This window comes from Phaseolus vulgaris, chromosome 4, assembly GCF_051622355.1.
Source record: "Phaseolus vulgaris cultivar YP4 chromosome 4, ASM5162235v1, whole genome shotgun sequence".
Taxonomy (NCBI): Eukaryota; Viridiplantae; Streptophyta; class Magnoliopsida; order Fabales; family Fabaceae; genus Phaseolus; species Phaseolus vulgaris.
This window is the reverse complement of record NC_143501.1, coordinates 3786137-3807351: the sequence shown is the minus strand read 5'-3', so window position 1 is coordinate 3807351 and position 21215 is coordinate 3786137. Positions and strand designations below refer to the sequence as shown.

The following is a 21215-nucleotide window of genomic DNA, read 5'->3' as shown; positions in this document are numbered from 1 at the left end:
TATTTGATCAACCAAATAAAACTTATCATTTGTGTGAATCATAATTCTCAAGATTCATATTGATCAGGAATCATGATTCCCATGTATGAAAAGTTGCTTTGGTATCAAACGCCATGTTAATGTGATATATTGATACAGTCCTTTTCCTTTTGTTCTTGTTAATGGTTTCCAAGGATAGAACACATTGACTTCATACATTATATGGTTGTCATTTTTTTTTCCATATGATTATAGAACCACTTGCTTCAAGATGTGCAAAATTCAGGTTCAAGCCATTGTCAGAAGAAATCATGAGCAGCCGGATTTTGTACATATGCAAAGAAGAGGAACTCTGTCTTGATGCTGAGGTGAGAACCTTATGGGCTGTTTAGTTCAGTGGAGGGGAAGGGAAGGAAGATGAGGGATTTTGATTAGATACTCTGTTTAGTTAAGAGGAAGGGAGGGGAGGGATATAAATGGAGAGGATAAGCAACTTGTTTCTTGTTTGGTTCACAAGGGGAGGGGAGACTTTTTAAAAATTAATTTACCTTCATTTCCTTGTTATTTTGGGTTCCCAAGTGTAAATAAGATTATTTTTGTCAATACATTTAAAATGTTTTAAATGACTTATCTTCCCCTCCAAATCTCCCCAATATTGGAGGGGAGCAAAAATTGAATGAGGGATTTGGCTCCCCTCCATTCCCAATCCACTCCCTCTTAGAATTTGAATCAAACAAAAAAGTTTTATTAAAATCCCTCTTCAACTCCCCTCTCCTCTATTTCTCTCCAACCAAGCATGTTAGTTCTCACACAATGTAGTATCATTCTTAATGTTCAGTCTTTTATCTATAGAGGTTTTGTTACATCATAATGGATTATTTTTCATGCCTTTGCTTCCATAGGCTATTTCAACCCTTAGTTCTTTTTCTCAAGGAGATCTTTGTCGGGCAATCACATACTTGCAGGTGAGCGGAATTTCCTGATCAACACACTCAATTTTCAAACAATTAAGTTATATGATTTCTATTTTCTTATAGTTTTCATGTGTAATTTAACTTAACCTCTTCACATCAAATAATGTAATCTTTGAATGTGATGCTTTTAACATATTCTGCTTGACTCCACCAGACTAATGAGTAACATTCCAACTGTGTTAAGTCTGTGCTGTTTCTTAGGGAATAATTGTTACAAGAAAAACTGTTATACCGAGAAAAACTCCTTGGGCTGCACGTACAAATCTTCTGTAAATTATACCGAGAAAGAAAATAGTTTTATATCAGAACGGCTTGAAATAATTTCAAACGATCAATCTCATACTAATCCGTTATGAACTACAGTACCTTAAGAAACATTTTACCGTTGGGGCTGTCATTTCGAACTTGAGAAAATTTAAAACAGCAGATTCCATCTGCAAAACCTGCATCGGATAATTTTGCTTGAGATGTGAGGTCCTCAAATACATACATAAACAGTTAACCTGAAGCCTCAAATGAATTCAAACCAAACCTCGTCTTTGAAGTACGTGTTATCAGTAATGTAACAAAATTCTTCCACCTGAGGTGCACAAATCTCCTCATATTTACTGCAAACAAATACCAAAAACCAATATCAATACTAGAAACCCCATCAATCAGAAAAATTACGAGGAACTTGTATGACTCCTTACGAGGCAATCATCATGGAGGCAACACCAAGTAATTGTAATCTTTGTCTGTTCATCACATTTCCTGAAAGATACCGGTCAATGTAGTTTACCGTCAAATACAATGTATCAGGTACTAGTCTATACTCTTCAGCCACCTGCAATCCGAAACTGAGTTTAGCATGTAGCCATATACACCAGGTGTGGCACTGAACTATTATTGGAAAGAACAGCGACGTTCCCCCAAGAATAAAATATTACCTACATATTCCTATTTGCAATATAATAATGTTTGAGTTTAACATGTGTAGTTATCAACAAACATCATTTACCTCCACAAGCCAGTCAATCAATATTGCACGCATGCTGGGGTTTATGTCCTTCTGAATTCTCTCCATGAAGTCTGTGGAAGGCCTTTTCTTTGCCTAATATTTCAAAAACTAGAAAATATTAGACCAATACGACATTCTAAAATAAACAGCAATTATTCTAATAGCCACATTTTCTTTGCTTACTCTGATCATAAAAACAAAAATAACAGAGATCACTGCATATATTTTTCAAATGTAGCTTAACTATACCTCAGACGCACGAAGGTGCTTGTAGATATCACAAGCAAAGGATGCGCAGAGCTGAGGATCCGCGTAATTGTTATCAACATTGACAAACTTATCCCCTTTTTCCAACTCAACAAGTATGTCTCTACTACAAATGTTGCCTGCAAAGACTTCAATCAATATCTAATGTAAAAACATGAGCAGATAATTTTATATTCAGTAGAAGTGACCAGAATGAAACCTGATTCGGCAGAATCAGAGATATTGAGATTGCTGAACGTCTTCCTCTCAATTGAATCAACAGCCGCAATATCACTATTGTCCACATATTCAATGTCAGGACTCTTGAAGGAGTCACAAGAAGACATCGACTCATCCATAGAAACCGACATTGCATCAGATGTACTAGGTGAAGCATCCAGCACCGGAGGAGGAACAGTAACAGTGACAACGAGTGGAGGAGGAGGAGCTTGATTCCTCGCAGGGAGAGAATTAGCCTTGGGGAAAACAACTGCATTAATAGGTTTGACATTCGCCAACGCAAGCCTTTTATTGCCTGAGCAGAGCGGAACAGGCTCTTTCTTCGTCTTCGCGAGTTTAGCTGCGCACGAAACCTAGCAATGCGAAATTCGCAAGAAGCAATAGTTAATGAAGCTGTTTGCGATGTGTGTTAAGTTTGCGGAATTAGTTAAAAGAGGAATTAGTACCGAAGAGGAAGAGTTGCGGTGAGCGACGGTGTTGGTGAGGTTAGAGAGAGGTGGACGCTTCTTTGGCACGTTTGTAGGAGCGACTAAAGAGGAGGAGGTAGAGGAGGAAGCGGTGGTGGATGCAAACGGTTTCTAGAGGAGGAGGTAGAGGAGGAAGCAGTGGTGGATGCAAATGGTTTCTTCTCTTTGTATGAACCTATATTAAATAGGAAATTTAGTAACTAACCATATAAAACTAAATAAAGAAATTATAAATAACTTCAATTACCATTTCAAATGAGCTCCAATTTCGCTCACATCCAGAAGAGCTACAAGTCAAGCTTAGAATTCGGATAGCAAACCTCTTCAACTCTGGAGTTCTATACCCAAACATCTCCCACCATTCTCCAGGAAGTATTGTTTTTCTACTTTCCTTTGCGTCATCCATTGCAAAGGCTCCTCTACCAAAATGATACTCAACAAGTTGCACATTAATTATCCTTCTTTCAGCAGCATCCTTAACCAATCTTCTCATGGATGTATACAAGTCTTCTTTCACCTCAGGATCATCAGATCTAAACTCAGGTTCATAATGAAATTGAGGATTGAGATAGTATGCAGCTGCATGCAGAGGCCTATGAAGTTGATTATCCCATCTTGCATCAATTATTTTCCAAACCTCTTCATAGCTACATACATTCATTCAATAGTAATCAATACTAACTATCATATAAGTAATAGAAGAAGAAGGAGTAATTAAATTTTTAAAGAGAAAAGCTATAAATTTTTTACCTTTTCTTAATATGATTAAAATTGTTCTTAATCTTCTCCTTTGCACGATCCATCTCTTCATATATGAAACCCATTGTTGGTTTTGCATCTGAATCCACCAATCTTAGGACCACCATATAAAATATATGATGATTTTCTAAGAGCGTTTATATAAAATGACTTTATATATTAATGACTTTATATAAATAAAGTTTAACTGCAGGATGTATGTTTGAGTCATTTTCAGACAATTGTCAATACAAAAATTACGTATGACAAATAATATCAAAATATTTTTATAAAATGAAAAGGTAAATTTTATAAGACAGATTATTTCAGTGAATTTTATAAGACAAATTATTTCGGAGTTCCTGATAATACATATCAATATTTATTGAATTTGTTCTTTTTAATAATATTTTTATCTATTTCAAAATTAAATTTACTATTAAAAATATTTATTAATTAATTTAAATTTTGGATCACAGAGAGATAATTTTTTATTTTTAATAATGTTTGTGTTTATTATCTTCTTCTTGGTGTATTAAATACTCTGTCATTTATGATTTATATATAAATTGTGTAAATTAAGTTACACATTTATGTTAAATTTATGAAAATGGTATCATTCTAGTTTAACTTTATTGAAAGATATATTTTAAAAAAATATAGATATAAATATGATATACTTAAAAAAATGATTTCAAAATGAAAAAATTGTGTTTCAAAAAAAGTATGATTTTAATTTTTAAATTATTGACTTTCTCATTCTAAAGTGGTATTATGAAGTAAATCTTTGTTATTTTTTTATATTTTTATATTTTTATAGATAAATTCTTTTTCTATATTGATATATTTTTTAATTTCAACAATATTCTTAAATTCAATTACAGACTAAAATTAACAAAAGGTTTAATCTATATTAATTTTTTTTAATAAAAATATATTAAAAACTCATATATCTCATAAAGTTTCCTATTAAAAATGAAGTTAATACGATATGACTTTTAAGTTCATTTCTTTCTATTTTAATTTTTAAAAAAATACTATTTTTTTTAAAAATAAAAGTATTAAATTATTTAAGTTAATTTGTGTTATTATATTTATTTGGTCTTCATATATTTCTCCTTCCAAAACTCTTGTCCTTTGAAAAGTTTTTCATGGGTGACTTCCTACATATCAGCATATTCAAATAAAGGTCTGCATATTTGTTCTATGTGTACGCTATGTGAAAAACATGAGGAATCTATTTAACATTTATTTTTTGAATGTGTTAATGTTTTGCGTATTTGGAGTTGAGTTCGACACATTTTCCCTACTTATGATTTATCTAATAAGGATGATTTTCTTTCTTTTATTAAGAGTGATGGTAGTCTGTTGGTTAAATTGGTTAAGTTAGCTGTGATAACTTTTTCTATTTGGATGATATGACGCATGATGAATTATGCTCATTTTCAGGATAAGATTGAGGTTTCTATGGCTATTTTGGTTATTAAAGATTTAACTTGTCTAGTGGGTAATTCATCTAAAGCTTCGATGAGGAATGATATGTTCAATTTCAATGTGCTCAAGTTTTTTGGTATTAACACTCGTACTGGTAAAGTTCTACGTTCTCTTCTTATTAGATGAGGGTTATCCATGTCTTGCCGCTTGTGGAAGTATTTTCCGTGGGAGTATGGGGTAGTTTATTGGAGCTTTCTCTGCGTTTTTTTATGTTCAAACTATTTTGGTTGCTGAATTTTATGGAGTTATATATGCTTTGGAGGAAGCTCAAAAGTTAGGTCTTACTAATGTCTGGCTGGAATGTGACTATGCCTTTGTTTGTGCTGCGTTTACTGCTAAGACAAATGTTCCTTGAATGTTTCGTAATCGATAGAATATTTGTCTTAATTACTGTGGAAAAATCAGGTTTAAGGTGATAAGTGTCTAATTTCAGTAATATTTCATATTAAAATATAGGCACTTATGAGGATTTATTGCTAATTTACATATAAAATAATCCATAATTTATGAATTTATACTTTTTTACATTTTTATGAGCTTTATTTGAATAAAAGCACTTTATTGCCAAATTTGGTGTTAATTGCAGATTTATAGGGAAGATTGGAGATTTAGAATAAAGGAGAATAATTTGAGCTAAAAAGATAAAGCCGGAAGGTCCCAGAATGGAAAAAGATGCAAAGAAAGATTGAGTCTCTTTTATGTTTTATCATTTAGCTCATTAGCGCGACATAGGAAGCAACCTAACCCTAGAAAACTATGATAAATAGAGGGCTAGAGGCTCAACCCTAGTGTGCCAGATTGAGAGGAAAACACCATAGAGTGAATTGTAACCAATTGGGAGAATGGAAGGTGATAGAAGTATGCGTCGCTAATTCTACCCTTTGGGATTGGGAGTAATATGCTCAAACTCTTATGTATTGTGGTGATATCTTATATATTGATATTCAGTTCCTGATTGATTATTGGTATTGTTGTTTTACTTTTTAACTTTTCGTGACCGAGATGTATTTTTAGGGTTTGGACCTAAACATCAATACTTAAGCATATTTGAGTGCTAGGGATAAACTTGAAATGTTATTTGTCATTAACGTCTGAGTGTGATTCTAACTTGTTTTTATAAATATGCGAGGGATCAATATTTAGGAAAACATTCTTAAGAATTTTATATGCGAGAGATCGATATAAATGAATTTTCTACGGGCATCAATTTCAATCAAAGAACTCAATATTAACATCAAAATACATGAGAGTGGGAGAGATGAAACCTAATCCATATTTTTCCAATTGAAGCAACTAATTCTTTGTTTGTTTTCTGATTGATCAGTGCCAACACAATAACTTCTAAACTATTTTTATTGTTATGTTGTTATATTTAGCGAATATTGTACTTCATAATTTATTGTTCCTTGTGGGATCGATATCCGTCTTGAGGGACAATTATTACTTCTGACAAACGCGGTGCACTTGCCGTAAAAAGTCATCATAAGGTTACTCATATTTTTCGTGAAGGGAATGCGTGTGCGAATAAGTTGGCTAATTTAAGATTTATTCATAGAGAATCATTTCATTGGTATAATAGGTTTTCATCTAGTCTGTTATTAGAATTCTTTATTAATAGGTATAGTCTACCTATGTATCGTTTTTGTTAACATATGGGTTTTGGTCTAGTCCTCCCATATTTTTGTATTTTCTTCCTTTTTTTTAATAATACTTTTTTCATATGATGACAAATGATTGTTTTTACTTAAGGTGTCAGCCTAGTTGAGATGTCAAGTAACATAGTAATGCCTAACATGAAAGCTTTTTATAAAAACATAAAAAAAATGATTAAATTATTTCTCATTTAAATAATGAAAAAACTGTATCAAATAAAGTAGAAAGATATTTAAAAAAATTATGTTTACTTCTATTATTAGTTTGAGCAAAAGCATCATTTTATTTTTTCTATATTTTTAGTTATTTTTTCAGAAATTACAAAATAAATTTAAGATGAAAAATTGACTACAAAACTAAAAAAAAATATCTTCACACTATGGAAGGTAAAATACAACGAATATTCTTGTTAAGTTGTTCACATGTGCTTAAATGATTAAATTATTCTACCAAATGTTATAGTTGAAAAATAATAGAAGTGTTGCTACTAAAAGAGAGAATTTTGAAGTGCGGAAATGCAACTGAGATTATACTTCAATTAAGATTATTTAAAAAAGTTTTAAAAAATAAAAATCGACTTTTCAAAATTAATATACATGTAAAAGAAAAAGGTATGGAGGGAGGTTTGAAAATAATTTGTTTTTCTTTTGTAAAGTCGTAATTAAAAACATGTTTTTTTTTAAGTTCGTCCTTATTAGCATATTTTTATGTTTTAAAAAATCGTGTTTAATAGCAAGTTTATATTTTTTTTTAAAAGATTTAACTATTCGGTGTACGGCTTTCAATACTTAGGATTTATTTGTTTTTAATGTTTGTAATTTTGTTTAATTTTCAAGTTTAAAAAAAAATTGTGTTTACTTATAATTGGGTGTAATTTTTTGATTTTATTTATTTTGAATTTAAGAAAGTTGAATATAATGTTATAATTTTAGTTCATTTAATTAATTAATCACATTATTTATGTTAATTGAATGCAACATGGAAAAAATTAAAAGGATATCACTCAAATATATATTTTATTATAATAAATTAAATTTAACAAAATTGGAGAAATTGAATAATTGTTTTGATTATGACCGTGGTTCCAACAATAAGAATAATTTTTATTTATACTTAATTAATCATTATTTTTTCAACTAACACATTGACCAATTTCAAAAACTCAAATTTTAAGTATATATTTATTCATACTGAATAGTTCTAATTATATACTATTAGATTATAATAATAAATAAATTCATTATTTTAATTCTTATTCATATAACTGTGTTTACTTTGGTCTTAACTAATTTTTGTATTAATTTTGTGTTTTTTTAGATTAGTCTAAAGGAAGTGTTTATCTTTGCAAATGAGTCAAATATGCAAAAGTCAAAGTTGATTATTTGAATCAAAATAGAAAACAAATATGAGGAAAAGAATGAGAAAATAAAATCTACAATATCTCAACAACAAAATTGGAAGCAAATATTTTGCAAAATACAAGGAAACAAAATTCAAGAATTATGAGAAGTTGAAAATTGAGAAATTGTTAATAAAGACAAAGTCAGGAGCTTCATATGGTTTTCTCTTAGTTTCTTTTCTTCTTTGTAACTTTTTTGCCTTCGCATGGAAGACTAAACATTTTTTATTGATTATTTTATAATTTCTCATTGAGTTCTAAAATTTTGATTAATAATTTTTTTTCCAATTTTCTATAGTAGTTGTTTAAATATTCTAATCTCTTAGAAATCTGGTTTTTGTGAGAGGTTGTACTTGAACGCATGATTAAGAGTCTTCTTTATCTTAAACTTTGATTTCATAGTTAGTTCGCAATGTTCTAATTAATTTATTGGCCACATGATGCTTTACTGGTGAACTTCAAGTTAAATTAGATTGACACATGTTTAATCTGGTTTAGCTATATGTGAGAATTGAAGGATGATAACCTTTAGATGACCTATGAAGAATTTATTGGTGAAAGAACTTGGGAACCAACGCTTTTTATTTTCTATTTTAATCATTCTTTTATATTTTTTTATTAAACAATCTCAACCCCTTTTTTATTTTTATTGTTACTACTAACTTATTTTGCTTGTAGATAGATTATGAACATTGATTTACTGATTTTATTATTGGATTCGTTGGGAAATGATTTAGAATCATCTAACCACAATTATATTATCATTTTTTAGCGTTAAAAATATCTACGTTGGAATCATCTTAATTTGACAGCAAAACGAACAAATATCAAATTTGACGCCTCCAACCAATATATTAACATATTAAATAATCTTTTAATATTGACGACTTTATGCCATAATATATTGATCAATTTAATTTTCAATTATATGTTTGAATGTATAGGTAAAACACATGTCTAAAAATGTTTTGATAATGTACGGAAATTGATTTTCATAAAAAACAACATGTTTAGAAATCTCAATTTTATGATTTTTCAAATTCAGGAAAAGAAAACCTTTTGTATGTGGTTTAAACAAGAGTAGCATAAACATCCAAACACACGCAAAACATAACGATCACAAATTTTATCATATTGTTTTTCATGCGGAGTGGTATTACTAAGAATAGGTATATGAATACAAATTATTAAGTAAGTAGCATGCTAGATAGAAAAAGTCCAAAAATTAACATAAGTTTAGAATGAAAAAAAGAGCTCTAGTAACATTTAAAAGATATTGATGCTTTGTCTCAACAATACCATTCTTCTTTGGTGTTTCCACAGAAGTAGTTTAGTGAACAATACCTTTGGATGCAAAAAAATATTTCATCATAAATTCAACATCATTATCAGTACATTTAGTCTTAATCTTTGTTTGAAAATGATTTTCAATATAAGAACTGAAATTCATAACATTATCTTTGATTTCAAACTTATCACGCATAGGAAAAAATCCAAGTATAATGAAAATTATCGATAACAGTGAGGAAGTATCTAAAACCATTCATAAAAATAACAGGACATGGCCCCATATATCCATATGTATCAAATAAAAAATATGAACAACATGCGAATTTTTAAAGAAAAAATGAAGTTTCTTTTTGTTTTGCTTGATGATAAGCATCACAAACATAAGTCTGTAAATGCTAGGATAATATGTTTTTAAAAGTTTAAACTTTCACTAGAGGGGTGTCCCATCCTATCATGTCAAAGCCTAATGTTTTGAGCAACACAATTGAAGATAGGAGAGACATTATATTCATGAGAATTATTGAAAATGTACAAACCAACAACTAGCTCTCAAATGAGAAGAAAATGTATCATATACACTCATGAGAAGAAAATATGAGTTTACATTTAAGAGAGGAGGTAAGTTTTGAAATTGAAGCAAGGTTAAAAGAAAAATCTATAACATATAGCACAGCACAATAGTAAGATAAATTATGTGATTGAGATGAACAATTCCAAAATGGTTACCAAACACATAATGGTCATTAGGTAACTTTATGAGAATAGAACTAATGCGGTGATAAGTAGTAAAAATAGATAATGTACAAAATACATGATTTGTGGTTCCATAGTCAAGAATCCTATTTATTGGAAATTAAATTATTTAATATGAACTTCTTACCTACAAATGAAGATTCTAGATCTTGATGATTTATATTTGGTTATGAGATTGTTCCAAATGCTGGAATCGATTTTCGCAGGTTGAGGAGTTGTGTTGTCCATGAACTTGATCTTGTTCTTCGCACTTAATATCGTAAGCATTAACCTACTCCACGAGTGAAAATTGTTGGAGTAAAGTACCAGCGAGACGAGCAGAGTTGTGGGGTTCTCATCTGGGTGAAGGTATAGGTAAGTTTGTACAAAGAGCGCAATAAAGCTTTAATACAATATTAAGAAGTTGACTTTAAGTCTGACTGAACCTTATGAAATTGGTTTATAAAGTGAGGTTTGCACTCACTTATATACTATGAAATGTCCTTATCTCTAGTCAATGTGGGATCTCCAGCACACCTTCCTCAGACCGAGACATGTCAACTCGTGTGTAAGACTATATATTTATAGGTGATTTGATAGCGATCATAGTGTATAAGTGAGTGCAAGCATTACCTTATTGAATACCTTAAACTCACCCCGCACTCATGAAATCGAAGTGTAAGTTGCTTGTATGAAAAAAAAATGTTAATATCAAATATGACTTGTTTAATAAAATTTTATAAGATGTTGATTGATATTCTCCAGAGAATATCCTTGATATACGTGAAAACAATATGTACGAGTATAAATTCATGGATCAAATGAACTAAATTGGAAATTCATGGATCAAACATACACTCACATATCGCTACAAACAATGATAGAAAATCACAATTTAGAGAAGTTCAAATGATGAGATAACATAAACTCCAAAATACATTAGTGTTTCAGTCATAATCAACTCCAAATGAAGAAATTGAAAAGGGTAAAAAGAATAAGAACAAAAGTATAATTTCACAACGCATTCCAGAGGAACTCCAAATCATCGTATATAAAACACAAGATATGAAAGGTGCAAGTAGATGTACAAAGAAAATAATGTGAACTACACTTTAGTGTAATTTGCAGTCTTAGAATGAGAGATTAACCATTTTTCTTTAAAGGAAAAACAATTCATTATCACATGATGTCTCACTAATACATTTGTAATGTGTGTGAAGCATTTTGGTTTACCTTAATCAAAAGTTTCCCATTCTGTGATCACCACAACAGAGTTAGAATTTTGCATTGGTTGCTGCTTCTTAGGATTTCCCTGCCTCCTCTGCTATAATCCCACCTGTGGAAGCATCAGTCTCCAAAACTGCAACCTGTCCAATTTCAATTAATTAAAAGCATTAATTAGTAAGAAAAATAAGTACTCATAAATTAATATTGAAATTGTCCATATAAATTATGAAACTGAAACTAAGTACCTTCTTGCATAATTTGTCAACCTCAACTTTATTTAAAGAATTTTGAAGTCTTTTCCTTCTTTATAATTTTTAACTTATCAAGTATTCTTCTTTCTCTATTCTCAATGTCCACAAAAAGCACCAATTTCGACCCATCATTGACTCTCTCAACATCAAAATATGACTTTGAATCTCTCTCCTTGTTCTTGTAAAAGCTAAACAGCCCAAGAAGAAGAAAAAACTAAATGCCAATGGAACAATGAAAAGGAAAGCCTACAATAAGTTATGAAAGAAAAAGATAAAAGAGGAGTTTCATCCTAACAAACAAGAGAAAGTGAAAAATGATCCCCCATGTTAGCTTAAGAGCATCTTTATATTGATGCTGTAAATATGGTGGCATGAAATCCATAGTCCGTGCAATGCATAAGGCAACTAAATAGCACAGTTGGTTACCATACACTAGACATATTTGTCTACTGTTAAAATTTGAAAAATATAGCCTCTAGTAGTAATTGTTATAAGATTTGAAAGTAGTGAGCAATCACAGAAATACAAATGTTTTTAAAATTTAATCAATAACTGTTTTTATCAAATATGCATCTATTCTAATATAGTAACATCAATGTCATACATGTTTGAGTTCTCCTGGTCTTGTTCTTGTTTTTTATCCATTTCACCAAACAGATGAGAAATTGTTCTCTTCTACTGTTGACTCTTGACATCGACAAGGTGCTAATAATAACTTATGGAGAAATCACATGTAAAATAAGAGGACAACAAAAAATAAAAATAAGCAAATAAGAGTCAACAAAGAGGAGGTCAGAAAGAGGAGATCAGAAGTAGAAAAGAGAAAGTAAATTACACAATCACTAAAAAAAAAACAGTATCACTACGAAACAATGGGACTAAGAGTCTCTCAAGAAGAGGTGGTAATTATTCATACCAATCAAAATAATATATTTAGGATAATATTTAATTTAATATAATTATTTTTAAAAATTTAATTTATTTTTTTAATAAAGTTTAATGGTTATTACATCTTCATAAAACATGATAATTATTGATGATGTCACATACATAATAACATTAATTTGTACAGTGTGGAACGAACGTAAATGAATATTTTAAAAAAAAATATTAACATTGTTTTTTTTAAATTATTATATTAAATTGAATATTAATTCTATATATAATATTATTTTTTTAAAAATCTCAATTAACCATAAATATGTGATAACTAAAGTTGATGTGATAAAAAATGATTTAATAAGTATAATATAAACTTTGAAAAATTAATTAATATTAAATAGAAGATAGAATTAATATACCACTGTTAAATAGTATATTCCACATCCAATAGATACTATTGAAAAAATACTTTATATACTAAATTCTCGTCATATCTTATTATAGATATTTTGTCTTTATTACATGACTTCATCATTATTAACGGAGATCAAATAAAAAAAACTCTAAAATTAAATTGCAAAGTCGGCCTTGTATTCATGATTTTTTACAATACACAAAAAAAAATCACATCTTTATCTTCATCTTTTGATGCTACACATAAACCATTTACACTTGAAGAATACTAACTTATATACTCACGTGTGTATGAGTAAATTTAGGAAAATTCAAAAAATATCATTCAAAATGGTGTTGTTGTGCTCTCTTTTATTTGGTTCGTTTCAATCTAGTAAATATTGACCATTTTGACACTTGAGTTGTCTACCAATTTGAATTGCATATTGCTGCTACAACTATCATGTACACGGATAAAAACTTATTATTATTATTTTCTTAATTTGGTTAGGTGAAAACTTGTCCCCAATTAACTATGAACAACTTTCATTAGCCTTAAATCACTTAAATCATGTTTGAAAGTTTAATTAGTAGTACACTCACCAGGTTATTCAAGTATCTACTTTTACTTATCTAAACAAGATATATAGTTTTACATAATTTTTAAAAGAAGTTTACTATATCAAGTATTAGATTATGGTTTTATTCTTCTTTGATTTTTTTTTTTATAATATTTTTTCGGTTCAATTAGATTTCACTTAGTAATTCATTGTATTTAATTCCTAAAATTTAAGATAATGTGATATTCGTTCCTAATATTTAAAGAAATATTTTAATTCTTCTAATATAAAATATATGATTTTTATTTTTAAAATAATTTATTATTGATTAATGTCAAGAATTATTAAAAATATATTTTTTTACTGTACTCACCATCCCATCAGAAATGTGAATTGACAAAATTAACCCTAAGAGGTTTTAAGAACCTAAACAAACATTTATTTCTTCTCTGTCATTTTCGTTGTCACTGCTCAGAGCAGGCCGCAATGAGTATTCTGGGCGATTTTTGTGATTTTAGTGCGTGGGTTCTCAGTAAATATAAACAAACATGTGTGCTTCTTTTCTGTGCTATGGTTAGTGGATGGTTTTGGAAACGTTGTTCGTCAAAGAAGAAAGGTAAGATTCATTTATGTGTTGCTTTCGAAATTTATAATCCATAATATTTGTGTAAATGATAAATGTAGAATGAAATGGGAAAGTGCATAAATAAAATAATTTATTATTAATTAATGTCAAGAACTATTAAAAATATTTTTTTACTGTACTCACCATCCCATCAGAAATGTGAATTGACAAAATTAACCCTAAGAGGTTTTAAGAACCTAAACAAACATTTCTTTGTTGTCACTGCTCAGAGCAAGCCGCAATGAGTATTATGGGCGATTTTGGTGATTTTAGTGCGTGAGTTCTCCGTAAATATCAACAAACATGTGTGCTTCTTTTCTGTGCGATGGTTAGTGGATGGTTTTGGAAACGTTGTTCGTCGAAGAAGAAAGGTAAAATTCATTTTTGTGTTGCTTTCGGAATTTATAATCCATAATATTTGTGTAAATGATAAATCTGGAATGAAATGAGAAGGTGCATATATTCCAAAAAAGGTAGTCTAGGTAGTCCTTAACCTGTTTTTGAAAAGGGCTAACCATTTTAAATATTTTTTCCATTTTTGGAAATCAATAAATGTATCCTAGAAAGAGTATTTCAGATTGATGTTTTTGTTTTTCAGATTTCCTTTTCTGAAGACTCTTTTCTTTGACCGAACATCCTATTTTATAACCATTTAAAATTATTAAGAATAATTTGGATATTTTAGAAGATGTAGGGTTGGAGAAAAAATATAGGAGTGTAAAAGAAACCCTCTTTCTGAAATCAAGAAATTTTAAATATTTAATTTTTTAAAATAATTTCAAAAGTTTATATTAAATTTGAAGAACTAAAAATAAAATGAAACTTATTAATTTATAATTTAAAAGGGTCTTAATCCATTTTTTTCTATTAGATGAAATTTTACATGCGGGAAAAATACTCTCGCAACATGTTCCCTCCTTACACAAATAATTGGGACCTAAACCCTAAAGAAGAACAGAAAACCCTCACTCTCTAAACTCTTTCCTCCATTTACTATCATAATCCCAAATTATTTCACCCTTCCTCTCCAGACTCGCAATTGTGATACTTACTATCGACCTTCCTCTGAAGTGTTCCATTTCAGTCATATAATCTGTATTTTATTCTTCTCTCATTCTCGTAATCTTCCTATTTGAATGTTTTAATCAGTGTATGTTTTTTCTTTTTCATCCATTGTCGCAGTGCTTGCCTTTACAACTGTTTGGTGCATTGGCACATGTTTAGTAGCACACAACAGTTACGAAAGGGCTCTAATTTGATTTTGTAGGAAATATGCTAATGCTTGCCTTTTATAAGCTTACATAGTTGCAACTTGTTTATATATTTGTTAGTACATGATATATTTATGATAATTGGTAAGTTTTCTCTCTCTTACCGATATGGAATTCGAGTTGAAGCTAGCTAGCTACAAGCCCAAAGGAAAAAGAAACATGAATATCGGCTTAAAAAATAACAAAGATGTTTTCTGTTAGAACTATTTATTTGCGCTCAACTTGGGTATCAGAATTTTCATATTTAGGCTGTATGAAAAAGGAAGGATTTTGAACAACAACATATAAATATCAAGTGTTTGGTGTCTGGGGTTGTTTTCAATCTGAAGGGTTTTGGACTGATTTGTTTTGCTTCCCTCTGCAATTTCATTTGTTCTGTGGCAAGAATACTTGAATCAAGGGTCTTCCCTTTTTGTTTTTTGACCCCATAGTTTTTTTTGTGTGGTTGATGTGTGGTGTTCACTGTCACTGATATGTTTCTGTTTAGTTCTTATGTTCAGTGATGTGTTTGTTTGTTTGGACATCTATTTCAGAATATGCAATGCAAGGTTATGAAATTTTGTTGTGGCTATATTTTCCTTCAGTCCATCTTTCACACTGCTCTTTTAACCATGTTTCTCTTTAAATAGTTTAAACGTCAGACTCCATCTGTTTATACTTGCTGCATGTGTGATTTTCCTCTAAGTACATCAGATACACTCAAAATATTATAAGATATTTTAAGAAGTGATAGAAGTCACATTCTATTATGCACTATCTTATGTATCCATATTCTATTGCTTTCATTTATGTTACAAACAACTTAAGTTTCCTATTGGTAGGCTTCGCATCAGGTTTCTCATAACTGGGTCTGGTTTTAAGTTCTAATACACCAAATGAAGATAGTAACTGTTATCAATCTATCATTAACATACCTCATTTTTCTATATTATGATATGCAACTTCCTAGTAGCTATCTGTATGTTTCAATCCCTGATATGATACTGTGTTGGTATGTTATTGCCTTGATATATGCTGTTTTAAAACTTTTTCTTTTTTCTTTTTAATAGTGTGTGAAAATAAGACGGCCTCAATCATGCAGAGCTCTCAGCAATGGGTCGAGAAATAGTAACATAAGTTCTCTTTCAATTATTTCTATATTTTATTTTGTACAAATCTAATTTTGAATGTTGTAACCCAGCCGACCAAGGAAAGTGAAAGATGTTGCCCACCAAGAAGAAGTTGTTCGAGTGCTAACAAATACCCTTGAAACTGGAAGTGTAATTATCCTTTTCAAATACCTACTTTTCCCTTTCCTCCTCCTCCTCTTCCTCAATGAATCAAGCTAATCTTGTATTGCAGTGCCCCTACATGCTCTTCTATGGTCCTCCCGGCACTGGAAAAACAACTACTGCTCTTGCAATTGCCCACCAGCTTTTTGGGTATCCCTCTTTAGTTTTATTTTCACAATTAGAAGAGCGCTTGTTTATTTCTAACTGTTATGCCAATTTCTTGTGATCAAGAGACCTTAAGCAGCTCTAACAACTACTAGCTTTGGTTGCTCTGTAGATCAAAATAAACAGAGCTGCTAAATAATATCTAATCAAGAATCCAAGATTGACTACATGTAATGGAAACCAAGGTGATATGAACTATCTGTTAAAACTTTCTCTTAAAATATGCTTTACACTCTTAAGAATATTTCAATAAACCTTTGTTAGTCAGTTTCACCATGAAATCATTTACCGAGTAAAAAGGAAATCAAATCTAATTTAAGGAATACCTTAAGTTCAAATATTTTCACAAAATTTATATAACTACCTTTGAATTCTTGACATGTTGAGTCATAGAGATCCAAAGACTATGCAAATTGTGCATCACTTTAATAGCAACTTACGGTAATAATTTTACTAGGAATATTTTTTGTTCAACTGTTAGAAATGAAAGACCTAATGTTATGCAGTAGAGGATCATTTTGAGGGTTGAATTTATCAAAATGTCAATTTTGTTTGTTTTATGAGTTGGGATTCATTGGTAGTAAAAAATGCTTCCGTTTTCTTCCTTAAGCTAATCTGTTGTGCTGATGGACACAATGACACATGTAATTTAATTTCTAACAACTATATATTACCGACCTGAGCTCTATAAGTCCAGGGTGCTGGAGCTGAATGCAAGTGATGATAGAGGGATTAATGTTGTTCGTACAAAGATAAAAGATTTTGCTGTTGTGGCTGTTGGTACTAACAAGCGTAAGAAGTATGGGAAATCTAATTCTCTTAAAAGTCTTTCCCCCTCCTTTCTCTGCTTGTAAGATTTGAATAACTTCCTCTTTGTTATGGTGTTTTGATATTGCAGGGGTCATCCTTGTCCACCATTTAAGATTATTGTTCTAGATGAGGTTGATTCAATGACAGAAGATGCTCAGGCATGTTTGTTATGTTTTTCATTTCTAACGTTGCTGTCTCAAAGTGTTCTGGTTTCACACCACCTTCAATTGCTGTACAGAATGCCCTGAGGCGTACGATGGAAACTTACTCTAAAGTTACAAGGTTCTTTTTTATATGCAACTATGTGAGCAGGTATCTTGTCTTCCATGCTAATATGTTCTTCTTAATTTGGTATTCTCATATCTTTAAGGAGCTAATGAGTATTATAGTCACCATGATGAAAGTAATTAATCCAAATAGTGCCATGGAGTGGTTGGCTCCAAAAAAGCTATAGCGAGTTATAGGACAATTGCTATTTTGAAGCTTTATGATACGCATAGCATAAGTTTTATACCACACGTATATATGCTGAAAAATAAGATAAGAACTCCTAAATTGAATAAATTCATAATTAATGACAAAAAAAAGAGTTTGAGAGATGAACACATTAATAACAACCAACATCAAGGAATCAAACAAGTCTAAGCCTAAGGTTTAAAGCACCTAAATAAATAATTTTAACTACAAAATTATAATAGATATGTCCATAAGATACCATGACCATGATTTCCATCAATTTTGACATGTAATGCTAATGAAGTTTTAATTATTCTTTTGGTCCCTATTGTTGCAACATTTCCCCTTTTAGCCCTTATAACCTAAAACATCTAATTTTGGTCCCTGTATTTGCATCTCTTTACCCTTTCGTTCTCCTTGCCAAGTGTTGGCTAACATTGTTTGAAATGAATGAGACGTGGTTCATTTAATCAACATTAATCTGAAATGTCGTTGTATGACTTTAGAGAACAATGACCCAAAGGGTAAAAACATGGCAATTATAGGAACCAGAAGAGAATGTTTTAAACTATAGCAACTAAAAGGGAAAGTTGTTGCAATTGTAGGTACCAAATGGTAATTAAACCTTATGGGGTGCATTGTAAAAGGACTTTTATTTTGTATCCAAAGGGATGGCAATGGGGTGGGACAAGTGCGGGTTTTACTATCTCATCCCATCCTTGAAGTAAACATTCATCCCCATTCCCATCCTTATATCCAACAATTATGAATTTTTTGTCTCATCCCCATGCCCATCAAGGAACATGTGTATACTTGTACCCAACCCATACTTGCCCCTTTGCTATTTCACATCAGTGTTATCAATATTTGATTTGATAATGGAAAATATCAATCCTTTATGAAGTTATAACAAAAACCATAACGGGTTATGGCAGAAGCATTGCGTCAAAAGAAATTCAATATATAAATACACCACAAATTTCAAACTTAAAATAGCAACAAAACATTTCCAACTTAGCCACTCCACACCTCATCTCATGTAATTTCTTGATTTTCCACTGTCACCACAGCCTCATCAAACCTCGTGCAACAACCACACAACCTCATTAGATCTTGTGTTGCCGTTGCAAGCCTTCTTCTCTCTGTCTTTTATGGTATCTTTGTTCACTGCTAGTATCTCATGATGCAAAAAGTGGCTGCCATGACAAACTCGCATTGTCATTGCCATGTTGTGGCATTGATTAGAAATTCCTCTGTCAGTTTCCACCATAATTGGTTTTGAATAACATTGTTTCACATTATTAAGAAAACCTCTAATGTCTAGTCGACATGAGATATCCAACACACCCTCCTCACGTTGAAACTATCAACTCGTGCGTGAGACTATATATTTATATTTATGGATGGTCTGATAGCAGCTCGATAGCGGGTGACACGATAGGCATAGGAAACTCTCGCTAGGATAGATTCGAAATGATTTGGATACCATGTTAAGAAATGCTCTAATCTTTAGTTGATGTGAGATCTCTAACACACATTTTAATTAAATATTTTTTTTATAAAAAATAAAAATCACATTAAAGAAACATGATATTATCAAGTATTAAATATTAATAGGATATGAATTTTATTTTCTCTAATGTCAAATATCAAGAAAAAAAATTATAATTGTATAAATATCAAATTAGAGTATTAAATAACAATTGAATAAAGGTCAAATAATTATAGAAAAGAGTAAAAATGACCAAATGTAAGACCTAGAAATAAGTTACAAAACTAAGGACCAAAGAAAACTTAATATAAGTTTTTTAAATTACCTAATAAATTAAAAGTGTTTTAGTAATTTAAAATGGGGATGAGTATGAGGACATGGATGAGTACTGGGAAATGTATGAAAAAAAAAACGGGGTAGATATGTACATATCCATTCTCATCCCCAATTTAATAAATTGGGTATTATCCATACCCGTACTGTAGCTAATGCGAGGATTTCTTGTCAAAATCGGGATAGGTTTGAATAATGCCCGCACATATGGGTTCATTTGCCATCCCTATGTCCAAGGATTGGAAGTTTATATAACCTTTTAAAAATTAATTTTTCAGGCAGCACCATTTCCTTTGAATGGACATTTACGGAGAAGAAAATCTAACATTCTTTAGTTAAAAGGAAAGTCTTAATGGAAAAAAGAATATCATGTTATTGTTATTAAATCACTTAATGTGGTAAGAATTTTGTAAAAATGACATTATTCTTTGAATTATAGAAAACTTGTATAAGTATTTCTGGTAATATATTTGATCAACCAAATAAAACTTATCATTTGTGTGAATCATAATTCTCAAGATTCATATTGATCAGGAATCATGATTCCCATGTATGAAAAGTTGCTTTGGTATCAAACGCCATGTTAATGTGATATATTGATACAGTCCTTTTCCTTTTGTTCTTGTTAATGGTTTCCAAGGATAGAACACATTGACTTCATACATTATATGGTTGTCATTTTTTTTTCCATATGATTATAGAACCACTTGCTTCAAGATGTGCAAAATTCAGGTTCAAGCCATTGTCAGAAGAAATCATGAGCAGCCGGATTTTGTACATATGCAAAGAAGAGGAACTCTGTCTTGATGCTGAGGTGAGAACCTTATGGGCTGTTTAGTTCAGTGGAGGGGAAGGGAAGGAAGATGAGGGATTTTGATTAGATACTCTGTTTAGTTAAGAGGAAGGGAGGGGAGGGATATAAATGGAGAGGATAAGCAACTTGTTTCTTGTTTGGTTCACAAGGGGAGGGGAGACTTTTTAAAAATTAATTTACCTTCATTTCCTTGTTATTTTGGGTTCCCAAGTGTAAATAAGATTATTTTTGTCAATACATTTAAAATGTTTTAAATGACTTATCTTCCCCTCCAAATCTCCCCAATATTGGAGGGGAGCAAAAATTGAATGAGGGATTTGGCTCCCCTCCATTCCCAATCCACTCCCTCTTAGAATTTGAATCAAACAAAAAAGTTTTATTAAAATCCCTCTTCAACTCCCCTCTCCTCTATTTCTCTCCAACCAAGCATGTTAGTTCTCACACAATGTAGTA

The 21215-nt window shown here is 30.7% G+C and overlaps 2 protein-coding genes and 1 long non-coding RNA gene across 3 annotated transcripts; 2 read left to right on the top strand and 1 right to left on the bottom strand.

The window, feature by feature from the left end:
• Nucleotides 1-1150: 1150 nt before the first annotated feature.
• Nucleotides 1151-2641, bottom strand: LOC150027813 (cyclin-A1-1-like). Its single transcript, XM_090301517.1, has 7 exons — nt 2420-2641; nt 2203-2339; nt 1954-2046; nt 1646-1779; nt 1486-1561; nt 1320-1396; nt 1151-1220 (listed from the first exon to the last, which is right to left on the bottom strand). Exons 1-7 carry the CDS (start codon nt 2568-2570, stop codon nt 1151-1153), a joined length of 738 nt encoding a protein of 245 aa, XP_090157643.1. The 5' UTR covers nt 2571-2641.
• Nucleotides 2642-14454: 11813 nt separating this feature from the next.
• LOC150027812 (replication factor C subunit 4-like) lies at nt 14455-16933 on the top strand. Its single transcript, XM_090301923.1, has 4 exons — nt 14455-14521; nt 16471-16528; nt 16602-16680; nt 16763-16933. Exons 1-4 carry the CDS (start codon nt 14476-14478, stop codon nt 16916-16918), a joined length of 339 nt encoding a protein of 112 aa, XP_090158049.1. The 5' UTR covers nt 14455-14475; the 3' UTR covers nt 16919-16933.
• A 607-nt stretch (nt 16934-17540) lies between these two features.
• Nucleotides 17541-17989, top strand: LOC150027811 (uncharacterized). The gene is made up of 3 exons (XR_016520717.1): nt 17541-17656; nt 17756-17825; nt 17906-17989. It is a non-coding gene; the product is annotated as an uncharacterized LOC150027811 (long non-coding RNA).
• The last annotated feature ends 3226 nt before the right edge of the window (nt 17990-21215 follow it).

Excerpts from the sequence above, each read along its gene's own strand:
- LOC150027813 (XM_090301517.1), bottom strand. The coding sequence starts at position 2,570 with ATGTCGGTTTCTATGGATGAGTCGATGTCTTCTTGTGACTCCTTCAAG. Across the intron at positions 2,340-2,419 it reads CTCTGATTCTGCCGAATCAG|GCAACATTTGTAGTAGAGAC; the intron begins GTTTCATTCTGG and ends AAGTCTTTGCAG. Across the intron at positions 1,221-1,319 it reads ACGGTAAAATGTTTCTTAAG|AAGATTTGTACGTGCAGCCC; the intron begins GTACTGTAGTTC and ends TATAATTTACAG.
- LOC150027812 (XM_090301923.1), top strand. The coding sequence starts at position 14,476 with ATGGTTAGTGGATGGTTTTGGAAACGTTGTTCGTCGAAGAAGAAAG. Across the intron at positions 14,522-16,470 it reads TTGTTCGTCGAAGAAGAAAG|TGTGTGAAAATAAGACGGCC; the intron begins GTAAAATTCATT and ends TCTTTTTAATAG. Across the intron at positions 16,681-16,762 it reads ATACCCTTGAAACTGGAAGT|TGCCCCTACATGCTCTTCTA; the intron begins GTAATTATCCTT and ends CTTGTATTGCAG.